Raw genomic sequence first — 12,191 nt, forward strand, 5'->3', positions numbered from 1 at the left:
TTTGTGCATGTAATTCATTGTGTTATATGTAATTGAAATGCATGACTTTAAGAGTCATGTTAACTTTAGGAGAATGAGAGTAAATCAACTATGTGTTATTAATCTAATATTCAAAATTGATTTTTTTATTTAAAACTAATGATATATTAATTGTGGTATTATCTTCTTTTTTAATTAACAAAGCGATGATTCATTAAGGTTTGGTAGATTTCTAAAACAATGTCTTGCATGGTCACAACTATTTTGTCGAACTATTTAAAAACACATACATATTTAAGAAAAGTAGAAAGATAAAATAATTAAATAATGTGTATTTTTCAAATAGTTAAATGATATGTCTTTTTGTGTTAGTATGCACAAAATATATGTCTAAATGAATGTGACTATACAAAAAAAAAACTTTTCTAAAATGCTTATCATTGTTGATTGATTTGAGCTAGTTGTCAACCAATCCACAACAACATTAAATATTGTATTGACCGGTTTATTAAGTTTTAAGTTGTTTATTTTTTAGGTCATTCCATATCTCTAATTGATAAAAATATGTTGTTTATTGGGATTGAGATTTGGTCAACTTTGAGAAAATAATTGGTGGCGTTATCTTGTATTATTTATTATGATTTTTCTTAAATTTATTTGTATGCAATTCCTTAAACTTTTCAAATGTGTCACTTTTATGTTATATGAACTCATACTAGAAGGATAAGCATCAATCATTGTAAGAAAATAGGAACCTCCCACATAAATAGTCAACGTTGTTGAACCCTAAAGATCTGCGTAAACATACTCAAAAGGTCAACTAGAAGGATTCACGTCACTTCCAAAATTCACTCTATGTTGCTTTCCTAGTGTGCAATTATCACAAAATTCTAGTTTCTCCAATTTATCTTTTCTTGGCAAACCTTTCTTAGCTAGTACAACTAAACTCCTTTCACTAACATGCCCTAATCTTAATTGTCATGGTTTGATTTTTCTGAGAGTATTGACTAGCTATAGATGCATGACCAATAACAGTAAAACCATCTAAAATGCATAAACCATTCATTCCACCATGTTCAATTCTCGTGGAATAGTCTAGTCAATCAAGTTCAGGAACATGCCTCATATTTTGTAAAAGAAATTCATAGCTATATATATAAAGAGATACATGGTTTTGGTGTAGTACTTTTATTTCAATTATACCATTCATTTATATTATTGTAATTTCAATTTTATATTTTTTTAATATTATTTAAATTTTAATTAAAAAAATTTAGTTAAATCTAGTTATAATCGGAACAATTTAGCAATAGGAACAATATAAGTTAATTTTTTTATTGTAATATATTCAACAAAGCAAACATACAAGTGAAAAAAACGTTCTTAAAAAAATGAAAAGACGGGTTAGTGTTTGTCTTTACACTGATTATCATAATAATTGACATGGATGATTAAATAAATCTTATAAATTTAGTTTATTTTTTAATTTGATAAAATATAAATTTAGTTTATTAAACTAATTCAGTTCAAATGAATATATTTTATAATAGAGAAACTTATGTCATTTTGTGATGAGATGCAACTCTTCATAAGATTTTTGCAATAATAAGTTGCAATGGTTGATACAATGGTATGCCTTCGAATCTCATCGGACACAATTTTTAACACGTCCACACCCAGGGACGGATGTATGTTCATCCATGTGTGGGCTTATGCCTACACTAAATTTTTAGAAACTATTATTTTTAGTAGTATAATGTATCAATAGTTGACATTTTGACCACATGACCCACACTTATCACAAATTATTTCTCTTTTGGCCCACACATATCATCATATATCTCAAATTCTTTCTTGATTGTATGAATATTGCCAAGAATCGGATGCGAAATCGAATGAGAGATATGATTGTTTAGTTATTTATATGGAGAAAGATATTTTTATTGATTTTCAAAATAAGAAAACCATTCAAAATTTTCATAATATGAAAAATTGTAGAGGACAATTATTAATGCTAAATTTTTTTTTATATGGTGCCCCCACTATTCAAAAATCCTGGATCCGTCACTGTCCACACCCTTTAGCCAAATAAATGCAACCATTGGGCTGTTGAATCAGATTGCATCATTATTAAACCATTGCAACTTAGAGAGTCCACACCCTTGATCTAAATGTACTTTTTTCAAACAAAAAAAATTATCTAAATTTACTAATGTTTATTTATCTACCATAGTATAAAAAAAATACTAATTAGAGTCTCACGGATCCCTCTTATTCACCTTAAAAATTTAATTCTAACTACTAAACTACTTGATTAAAATAACATACTTAGGTAACTATTTCTTATTGTTAATGTGTACCTTCTTATTAAACCATAGATTCATTCACGTGCAATTTTGGAGACTAATCCCTTGAGATAATTAAAATCTATGTAATGGGTTGATTTCTTTTGAAAAATGTTTTTCTCATACAAATTGGTTAAAAATCAAACTTTAGACCAAATAGTTAAGAGACCAAAATATGTACCAATTATGTTACCCTATATTTGTAATGTAGATCTCATTTTAACTAAGTGATTAATGAGTTTTATATTTAAGCTCATTTCAACCGAAAAATATTTGAGTTTGATCCCTAATTATAACAATTGGTTGTGAAATTTTATTTACCTCTGAATTAAGAAGAAGAAAAAATTTGTAAAACTCATTTCTGGTTCTTGGAATTTTGGATGATGTGTACCACTTTTTAGTGGGACAAAAGTAGAGAGGTATGAAAACATAAATGACATCCACCACATGAATTCGAGCCTTCTTAGAACCTCACAATCTATAATAATATCCACTTACAAACACACACTTCAGAATTTCAAACCAAACAAATTAAAAACCACCACAGCACTAGAAGCTTATCCACAAGTGCTGAAAAACCTGATTGCACTTTCCACAAACTATTGAGTAGAAGAATTTTACACAAAAAGTAGCAACATGGCTTTGGAGAATTGTTTAAGAGTATCCACAGCCAGACCTCAGTGTCTTCCTCCATTGTTTCCAACTTCAAGGGAAAAGGTTGTTTTCTCAGCTCAAAGAGCAGGTTTCAAGAAATCTGTGCTGAACTCAACACTATCATTCCCATCTGGTGTTGCCTACAGAAAATCTCGTTTTATTTGCAATGCTCGTGAAGCTGTAAATGAAGGTATACTTTCATGTACCTTGTGAACTGTTTTTCTTGAAAAGTTGTGAAGAGATAGATAGTATAGTATCAAAAACTGCATCTGAATATTTTGTTAAGAGTCTTTTACACTAGATATGACCTGAAAATGAGTGTTTATAACCTGAAGACATTTTTCGTCTTACAAGTTGGTTTTATAATTGAGTTAGATCAAGTTCAAATGTTAACATGATATCAGAGCTTATTTAAGATATTTTCGGCCACTCAAGTCACGCTTGAGATGTTCACTCTTGTGTGTGCCAAGAATCCCACATTGGATGAGATGTGGTTTGAAAATGAGTTTATAAATGAAAGACATTTTTCATCTTACTATTTGGTTTTGTATGATTGAGTTAGCTTCAACTGAAAACTGAAATCTTAAGATAGTTTGTGGCTAGAGATACACCTTATCTTCACATTATAATTTATATAATTTAACTTAATTTCCACAGCTAGGTGACTTAGGAAGAATTCCTAAACAGGTTAAAACTTAATGTTCAATGAGGAATGTATTATAGTGCTTATTTGTAGCCGAGTATTTGCTTGAATAAGGTAGCAGATAGAATATCCAATACCATCTTGGAAGTGATGACTAAACATGCTTGCTTCCTGGTTTCCTTGTAATGTATTCTGAATTTTCTTTTCTCATTGAGGATTGAGCATAAGAGAGGATTTAGGTAGAGCACTTCTAAATGCATGTATGGATTGACGGTAGTAGGTTAGGCAGATTAACGGTGTGTCAATGTGATTTTGGCAAAACAACACTTTAGAGCTTCAACACAATCAAAATATCACCATAATTCCCCCATACTCACAGTCAATCCAAACATGCAAAGGTTAATTTGCCTTAGGTTTAGTCACTATAGTGTCTTGTCTAATGAAGTAATAACACATACATGCTCAAACTTGGCAGTTGGAGCAGTGACTGACTCAAGCTGGAATGACCTTGTTCTTGCAAGTGAAACCCCTGTGCTGGTAGATTTTTGGGCACCATGGTGTGGTCCATGCAGGATGATAGCGCCTATTATTGATGAGCTAGCCAAAGAATATGCTGGAAAAATTTCATGCTACAAGCTCAACACAGATGAGAATCCAAACATAGCAACAAAGTACGGCATCAGAAGCATACCAACTGTTCTATTTTTCAAGAATGGAGAGAAAAAAGAAAGTGTAATTGGTGCAGTTCCAAAGTCTACTCTGTCTACAACTGTGGAAAAATATATTGATGCATGAACTCAGAAAAAATGATACATAATGACATGCATTATAACACCAAAAATGGATGAACTGGGATTGAAAAATGAAAATCGTGACTTTGCTGATTTTCATTTTATCCCATTCTTTTCCATGCCCTGCAAGGCAAAAGGTAGTTTGTATCTTTATCATATCTATGTAAGGATTATCTTTCAATATATGGATTCAACACATTGAACAATCCTTGTATATTACTTTATTTCAAATCATTTTGTAAAGTTTTACATTGGATAAACAGACCTCCTTCTTTGAATGTTGATTACCTTAAAATCGATGATTGTTTGGAATAATATGTAATTACTCTCCCAACAACCAGTTACTATTGTAGGGAAAAACCTGACATGTTACTCGACCATGAGTGTGTATCAAGGGTGAGTTTCAGTTTGTGATGGAAAAAACTCGTGACATTACAAAAACTTAAATATAAAGTTACACTTGACTTCACAAGAGAAAAATAAAATCAGCCCCATAGCCACACAACCAGCCAACAATTTTCATTTCTTATATATAAAATATATTGGCATAGTGGCCTAACCCTATCACTACCCAATTGTGTTCTGCCGTCGTCTCCGGCCAGAGGCAATTCTACCATTGCTCATCATGCTGCAAAAGCAGCTGTCAAGAACCACAACATCCATACCATTTACAAAGTGCAAAGGCTCTTGAGAAGAAGGTTTTCAATCAAATTGAAAATTACTAAAACCATTTACTGCTCCTAGACCACTAAGTAGTTGGTTTGACAGATCCTGTTGATGATTCATAGCTTGATCCCGAGCAATGGATGCCATTCCTCCCCTTCCATTCATGACTGAATGATTTACCATAGCAGCTCTGATTCCATTAGGCATAGTGGATAGACCGAACCCCACTGTTCCATAACTACCGACACCTGAATTACTATTCACTGTGCCATTACCATTGTTGAGTCCTGTATTTGCACTCATTGGCAGAATACCATTTACATTCTTCAAGTCATTTCCCATAGAACCAGCACCTGCCATTCCACCAGTACCATTCATTTGGGATGACATCATCATCTCATGTATGATTTTCTGGACTGAGTTTTGAGCATCACTTGGGTCAGCATCACCAGAAAGAGATGGTTGATATTGATTTTGTTGCAGCGAAATATTAGCTGGTGAACTTGTTGTATTCATTTGATTGGGAGGCGTTAAAATGGATCGAGGTGTTTGTGGGGGGTTATTAGATGAGGATGGTGTAGGTGGTGACTGAAAAGGGGATGAGTTTGGCTGGGCCTGTGGCACAGTACTGGAGGAACCAGGGGAAGGAATCTGAACAGAATTACCTCCATATGGACTGCTTGCATTGTTCATTGAATTTTGTCTAGAATTCACAGAGTTTTGGTGGAGAAGTCCAACAATAGTGCTTGTGGTTGTTGATGCGGACGCCGAGTTGACAGAACTATTTACACTAACCATACCATTGCTGGAAGCAATTTGCATGGCAGCAGCTTGCACTGGGTTTTGATCGCCATTTGAGTTATGGACCATCATTTGCTGGTGCTGCTGTTGTTTTAATTGATCTTCATGCTGTTGAGCTTGATTACGAACTCCACACGAATTAACTGTTCTCCGAGGGAATTTGGCTAAGCTCTCTGTATGAAGGTAAAAAATAAAGCAAAAGAAAAATCCATCATCCCTATCAGAACAATCAAACAGGTGGCAATAATTATAAATATAAGAATAAAAATTTATATGACTACAAACAGTAATGTACAACACACACCCCTCTTTTTATTCTCAATCGACTACATTTTCTTCTGGTTAAGTGATATTACAGAACTATTGTGAGAAATCATTTTCCCAGCTATTAGCCTATTACAGTGATCAAAGCTAGAGAGATGATTACTGCAAAATCAGTTGCCCATAAAAACAACATCAAGTACAACAAAAATGATTTACAGATCACCCCCTCTTGATCTCAAACTCATCCATTAACAACCTTTCAATCTCGAATATTAAATGATTTTACTAGTGCACAGCCTTGAACCAACAGATAGACATAAGGCTATCTTAACCTCACAATATCAAAAACATTGACACCAGGAAATAGAAATGGAACTTAGGCGTGAAGGAAGACAGCCAACAAAAGGCGGTAAATAAGGAGTTAACAAAAAAATGAAAATCTGCAACATTTTCCTACCAAATAACAAGTTCAAGTTGTAACAGCCTAATATTGGGTAAGCTCTAGCTGTCTAGCACACATATCTTTAGTTATCTTGCCAAAGATGTATGCAAGCCCAATTTCAAATCATAAGACCAAGAGGACCTAAATTGCTATTTCTGTAAGCAATTATAAATCAGTTGGACAGATTTGGAGAAAATAACATTTCCTTGATTGTTGTGAGAACTGAAAAGTAACCTAGGCTATTTATTTCTCTCTCTCCCAACTGTAAACGTATAAATTGTGTGCAGGCTCATCAAGACTTAATTCCATCTCTCTGACCTATCAAACCATACATCATTTTGAAACTTATATCAATCCTCCATAGGAAATGCCACCAATACCCCCAAAATTAATCAAAGATCCTTAAAAATACATATAGTTACACCACACCAACTTAGTCTCCAAGAACAATCCTTAAATAAACCACCAACAATCTTCAATATGTGTATCTTCAAGTTTCATAATAAATCAGAGACAGCAGCATCTAGACCTGATTCTGTATTTCCAATTATTGATACTAGAGATAGCTTTGAAAGGATCAAACCAAGGTCCCCAAATATGAACTAGTAGGATAACATTGAGACAAGAATGATATCCAAAATCAATTCTTTTTCTGTAAAAAGGTAGAGACGAAAACTGAATGCATGAAGACCTAACTTTTATATGATACCCATTGTTCGATAAGGAATAGACATAGTGAATCAACATAGAAATGGTACATGTGAACAGTTGAACTCTCTCCTCAATAAAACAATACTCAACTTTCACATTCATATCTATACTTGCATATGAAGAATCAAGCACGTAAACTATGAACTTACCCATAGGCCCGGTCCCAGTTTCTCTGCTGTAATCTATCAAGTCTTTCATGCTATTTACCACTTCTGATATCTGCATCATAAACAATAAACAATGAAATTTTTCATGTTTCCACAGTAGAATTCGTTGGAAAAAAAATCCTCTAGATGAACTCCTGAGGTAAAAATTATTTCTGCAGCATGTGGTAAAAAACAATAAAAAGAAAAGAGGGATTCTTTTTCCTCTTTTTGTGCAAATGGAAAGAATTCCTAGTGTGTATTCCTTGATAATCACTATCCCGTAAAGAAAAAAAATACAAAAGATAGGTCATCTCTTGAGTGAAGACCCTGTTTAAAGATTGACTCAGGAAAATATAGTAAGCTGAATTTAGAAGCATTGTTATATTTTGCAGTCACATTAAGATATAGAAAACTGAGCAAGGATTTTCTATTCAAAACAAGCAAGGACTAGTCGGGTGATTTGTTCACAAATTTCCCAAATAAGGGTTAAGAAGGTGCCACAAAAGATACAATAGTTCCACACAATCAAATGTCAATTTAAACATTAAAAGGAAATAGAATATATTTTATCATTAATGTGTAGACTGAAGATCAAAATAATACTATAAGCAATGACATAAGAATGAAACATTACCTGTAGGCAGCGCACATATCTCTTTGTATATCCTAAATCATTAACTAATGGAACTTCTAGGGCTTTAGCCAATTGACGGGCTGATGCGACAAACCTGGAAAAGAGGAATATAGTATTGTTAAAATAAAAACAGAAACATACAACAAGCAACCCTAACCTAATTAAGTTAGACCAAAAAGGGATCAAGAGAGAGGACTGTTGCAAGCTAAACTGTAGCATCAATTAGAAATCAAATAAACACCAGCAAACAAGGTTCATTATATACACAATGGTCAACCACCAAAAGAAGGGCTACAACGTAAAAAGAGTGTGGAAAAAATCGCAGAACACATTATACTAAAAGAGATGAACATTTTAAGACGTACACAATAAATCCCTAATCAAAGGGAAATAAGCCATTACCCATTCCATGATCCCAGAACAAGGAAGTTAATTATTATGTTTAGAATTCAAGTTTTGAAAAGAACTAGCATCAGCAAGAATTTGACATGTTTGGCTAAACGGACTTACATATTGCAATTATTTTGTAACTCTGGAGCAGATGCATTGGGTGTTGCATTTTGAGTTAAAGCCTGGTATTTCTGGGCAACCGCTCCAATCTGACTAACCTGTGGATAATAAAAATGAAGTAATAATCAGAGTGTATAATATATAGCCGAACTCTGCTCCCCTAACATATCTACAATCTAAACACCAGTATTACAAAAGGGAATTCCTACCATAATAACTAGCAACAAAACCAAGGAGTCTTATATCCATGGCAAATATCTTGTAAAATAACAATCGCAAAACTTACAACAGACTTTAAATAAACAGTTAATGTACTCTTTATAGTAACGAGCATTTATGATGCAACTACTTAATCAGCAACCTGAGGTATTAACAATCTTCTGGGGATGAGCTCTTCATGGCGCCGAGCACAAAATTCCCAAGAGCATATCTGCAAAAGAAATAATAAACAAGAGAATGTAAGTTAAACTTTTTTTCACATAGAGAATGCCAACAATGATAATAACAAGCATTTTTCAGCATAATTAGAATGTCTTGATTTCTAAACACTACCTTCAGGTCTGGAGAGAAAACTATTCGAAGTTGACCATCACGAACAACACGAAGTTGCTCAAAAACACTTTCTTGTATTGCTTTTGCATAGTCTAGAACAATCTGGCCAGAGGAATTATGATATTCACGGGGCATGTCAACATAAAGTAGCTCTTCCAGAGTGCCACTTTCATACTTTATCTTGAAAAGCCTAGGAAGAACCTCAACAGTTGCTTCTGAAAACCCAGAGAAAAAAAAAAACATAAGCAGTCAGAAGGAGTTTAGTGCAACAGAATGACTTATGCAAAGAACCCATAATAGATATATTTAATAGAAAGTTAAGATGCCAGCATTCATATGGTGAAGAATAGAATTACACTGAATAATGAAATGCAGGAAAAAAAACCTCAAAAAAAACTTACCAAACCCACGGCCAGGTTTCCGATTACATATTTCGCAGTGCCATACATCCTGAAAATATTTAAAGAAGTTGTGTTTAACTAAAACTAATGCTTAGCATCAATGAGACTACTATAGATGGTCCCTTGAATACCATAGAATATCCATGGCAACATCTAAGGCAATAGTTACTTGGTCCTTAGACATAACAAAATGGCACTCACATCAATTAAATTGAAGATACCAACACTAGAGCATACTACAGTTAAATACACCATTCAATAAATAAGTTATGAACTTAGACAAGATTATCCAGTCTTTAGAATTGGATTACAGGGCTTTCTTTGGCAACAGACCTGAGGGAAAACTCCAGTTGTTTGTCTGCTACTTCCATACATCGAAACACACCACTTCTTCTTGGCATTAGGAGCATAATACTCGGCAACAAACTTCCTCCAAAACTCGATGTTGTTATCCTATATAATAAAACCAAAGTGCAAAACCTATTATTAATACATGAGTATGATATATACACACAGAACAAAGCCAGTATATAGATCAATTCTTACTTCAGGTCTATGTTGTTGCTGATACATGTAGTGTGTCAGCCGCCTCGCACACATCCCTGGTTCATATGCCGGTTTCACAGGAGACCTCATAGGCATATTTTGCTGTTGAAATTGTTGTGGTAATTGAGACCGTTGCTGAGGCATTGCCTTTAAGAGTTGTTGCTGCTGCTGCTGGTGTTGTTGTAGCTGTAAAAGCCTGTGATGGTTCAAAAGATTGATCTGAGCAGCAGTAGCCTGAGAAGATTGTCTCGACATGTGGAGGAATTGTTGTTGTTGTTGCTGCTGTTGCTGCTGCAAAAATAACGGTTGATCACAATGTTGGGGCTCCATTTTAACTGGTGCCAGAGATCTCATTGTTTGAATTTGTTGTTGTTCCAATTTCACAGGAGGAAGATTCCTCATTGATTGCAGCTGCTGCTGTCCAAGTTGGTCATTATTTAGCTGGGGCTCTAACTTCACTGGTCCCATTCCACCTATTCCTCGCATTGATTGAAAATGCTGTTGCTGCTGTGTATTCAGAGGAGAAGAGAACTGTTGCATTGACTGCTGGCTGTGTTGGAAATTTTGAGGATCAAGCTGTTGAGAATGCTGATGATCTGGCAACAGTTGGTTTGTAGAAGAGTTGGAAAATTGTTGACCCTGAACTTGACCAGAGGAACCCGCACTCGTCATATTTGATTGTCCAAATGAGGATGGAGAATTAGGGAAGCTTGTTCCATTGCCAACACTGGAAAGTTGGCCTATGTCACTTCCAGTTTCAATTCCTCCACGCTGGCTACTTCCTTGACCAGTAAGCCCATGGTTTGGAACTCCATTTGGGAAAGATTGATTCAGCATAGAAGTTATATTGGACATATTTCCTAGAATGTTCATGTTGTTGAACTGAGTACGAGGAGACACAAGCGAAGACATTGGAGCCCCTTGAGCTCCTAACATTCCTGAATTCGATCTCATCAAAGAAGGCGAGATAGACTGAGCACCGCCAATAGGAGTTGGTGGCCCTGGTCCTGGAGGTACCATGTCTCAATATTTGGTCTTTGAGCAATGACCTAAGCAGAACAACCACCTTATATATAAATATAAAACATGAGTCCAATGCCGAAAACTTAAGAATATTCAGTATGATTCCTTCAGAAGCATGAGGTGTTGAGCTTTACCAAACACAAGCCATAGACCAAAGAAAACCAAAACCAAGAAACAACATTTGATTCATAACATTACAATTGCACAACATCTCTTATTGAACAATCTTCAAACAGTTTTCACATGAATTTCTGTACAACAAATGAATTTTTAGATCCAACCCATCAACCAACACACAATATAAACAATATCCCAATAAACCAATTAATTAAAGCACAAAAATTTCAATCAACAATGATATAAAAAATGCACTATCACAGTATCACACTAATCACCAATTAAAAAATTACAATACAGAACAAAATTAATCAGCTTTAATCAAATTAAGACAATCAGTATAGAAAAAACTACCATTTCTCCCAAAACAAATTCAAGCTCAATTGAAACAAAAATACAAGAAACAAACATAATCAAAGTAAAAATTGACACTTTAATCAAAGAATTAAAACAAATTGCGACTTAACATAACTCACCGAGAGCTGAAGAAAATTGAGAAATTGAAGAGAAATTAAATATGGGAAGTGATCAATGAATTGAGAGGATGCAAAAAGTTTGGAACTTTGCACTTGGGTTGTGAATTATCATCCTTAAATTACTTGATCAGGGTTTTATAAGTGTAATTAGGATAAGTAGTAGCAACATCTTCAATCACAGTGAAACGTTCTGTTATGTTCTGCTGCAGCTAAGTGTTAACAGTTATGTGTGTTTTTTATAGAGAGAGAAAGTAGAGAGAGAAAAAGTCACTTGCGGACGTCAAGATTATATTCGATTTGATTGAATTTTATTTTCATATTCTTTCTTTTTGCTTCTATTCAGTATTCAGCATTCATTTCCTAAAAAAAAAAAAAAAAGTATTCAGCATTCATTTTCATTCTCCCTCTCTTGCCTTTGAAAAAATATGAAGTCAAATCCGATTCTATATTTTTGTGGATAAAGATTCTCTTTGAAGTTCCGTGAGCATAG

General features: G+C 34.1%; 2 protein-coding genes across 4 annotated transcripts; one reads left to right on the forward strand and one right to left on the reverse strand.

The window, feature by feature from the left end:
* Positions 1 to 2,852: 2,852 nt before the first annotated feature.
* Positions 2,853 to 4,672, forward strand: LOC146941226 (uncharacterized). The gene is made up of 2 exons (XM_085754998.1): positions 2,853 to 3,168; positions 4,097 to 4,672. The coding sequence occupies exons 1-2, from the start codon at positions 2,961 to 2,963 to the stop codon at positions 4,414 to 4,416; spliced, it is 528 nt and encodes a 175-aa protein (XP_085611124.1). The 5' UTR covers positions 2,853 to 2,960; the 3' UTR covers positions 4,417 to 4,672.
* On the reverse strand, positions 4,611 to 11,912 carry LOC146941227 (transcriptional corepressor SEUSS-like). 3 transcript variants are annotated; one of them, XM_085754995.1, is made up of 10 exons: positions 11,702 to 11,912; positions 10,086 to 11,151; positions 9,873 to 9,992; positions 9,540 to 9,588; positions 9,139 to 9,353; positions 8,948 to 9,016; positions 8,587 to 8,684; positions 8,077 to 8,170; positions 7,446 to 7,515; positions 4,611 to 6,052 (listed from the first exon to the last, which is right to left on the reverse strand). In XM_085754995.1, the coding sequence occupies exons 2-10, from the start codon at positions 11,103 to 11,105 to the stop codon at positions 5,115 to 5,117; spliced, it is 2,673 nt and encodes an 890-aa protein (XP_085611121.1). In that variant the 5' UTR covers positions 11,106 to 11,151; positions 11,702 to 11,912; the 3' UTR covers positions 4,611 to 5,114. The 3 variants fall into 3 exon arrangements, with proteins under 3 accessions (XP_085611121.1, XP_085611122.1, XP_085611123.1); XM_085754996.1 differs by having other exon boundaries at positions 10,086 to 11,359; XM_085754997.1 differs by having other exon boundaries at positions 4,820 to 6,052; positions 10,086 to 11,134.
* Between the last annotated feature and the right edge of the window lie 279 nt (positions 11,913 to 12,191).

Source organism: Medicago sativa, chromosome 3, assembly GCF_051527215.1.
Source record: "Medicago sativa cultivar Bolivia chromosome 3, Bolivia_mono, whole genome shotgun sequence".
Classification (NCBI taxonomy): domain Eukaryota; kingdom Viridiplantae; phylum Streptophyta; class Magnoliopsida; order Fabales; family Fabaceae; genus Medicago; species Medicago sativa.

Bases quoted from the DNA above. Each gene is read 5' to 3' on its own strand.
- LOC146941226 (XM_085754998.1), top strand. From the start codon at position 2,961: ATGGCTTTGGAGAATTGTTTAAGAGTATCCACAGCCAGACCTCAGTGT. The intron at 3,169-4,096 runs GTATACTTTCAT...CAAACTTGGCAG, and splicing joins TCGTGAAGCTGTAAATGAAG to TTGGAGCAGTGACTGACTCA.
- LOC146941227 (XM_085754995.1), bottom strand. From the start codon at position 11,105: ATGGTACCTCCAGGACCAGGGCCACCAACTCCTATTGGCGGTGCTCAG. The intron at 9,017-9,138 runs GTAGTGTTTAGA...TTTCTTTTGCAG, and splicing joins TTTTCTCTCCAGACCTGAAG to ATATGCTCTTGGGAATTTTG. The intron at 7,516-8,076 runs GTAATGTTTCAT...TTTATGATGCAG, and splicing joins GATATGTGCGCTGCCTACAG to ATATCAGAAGTGGTAAATAG.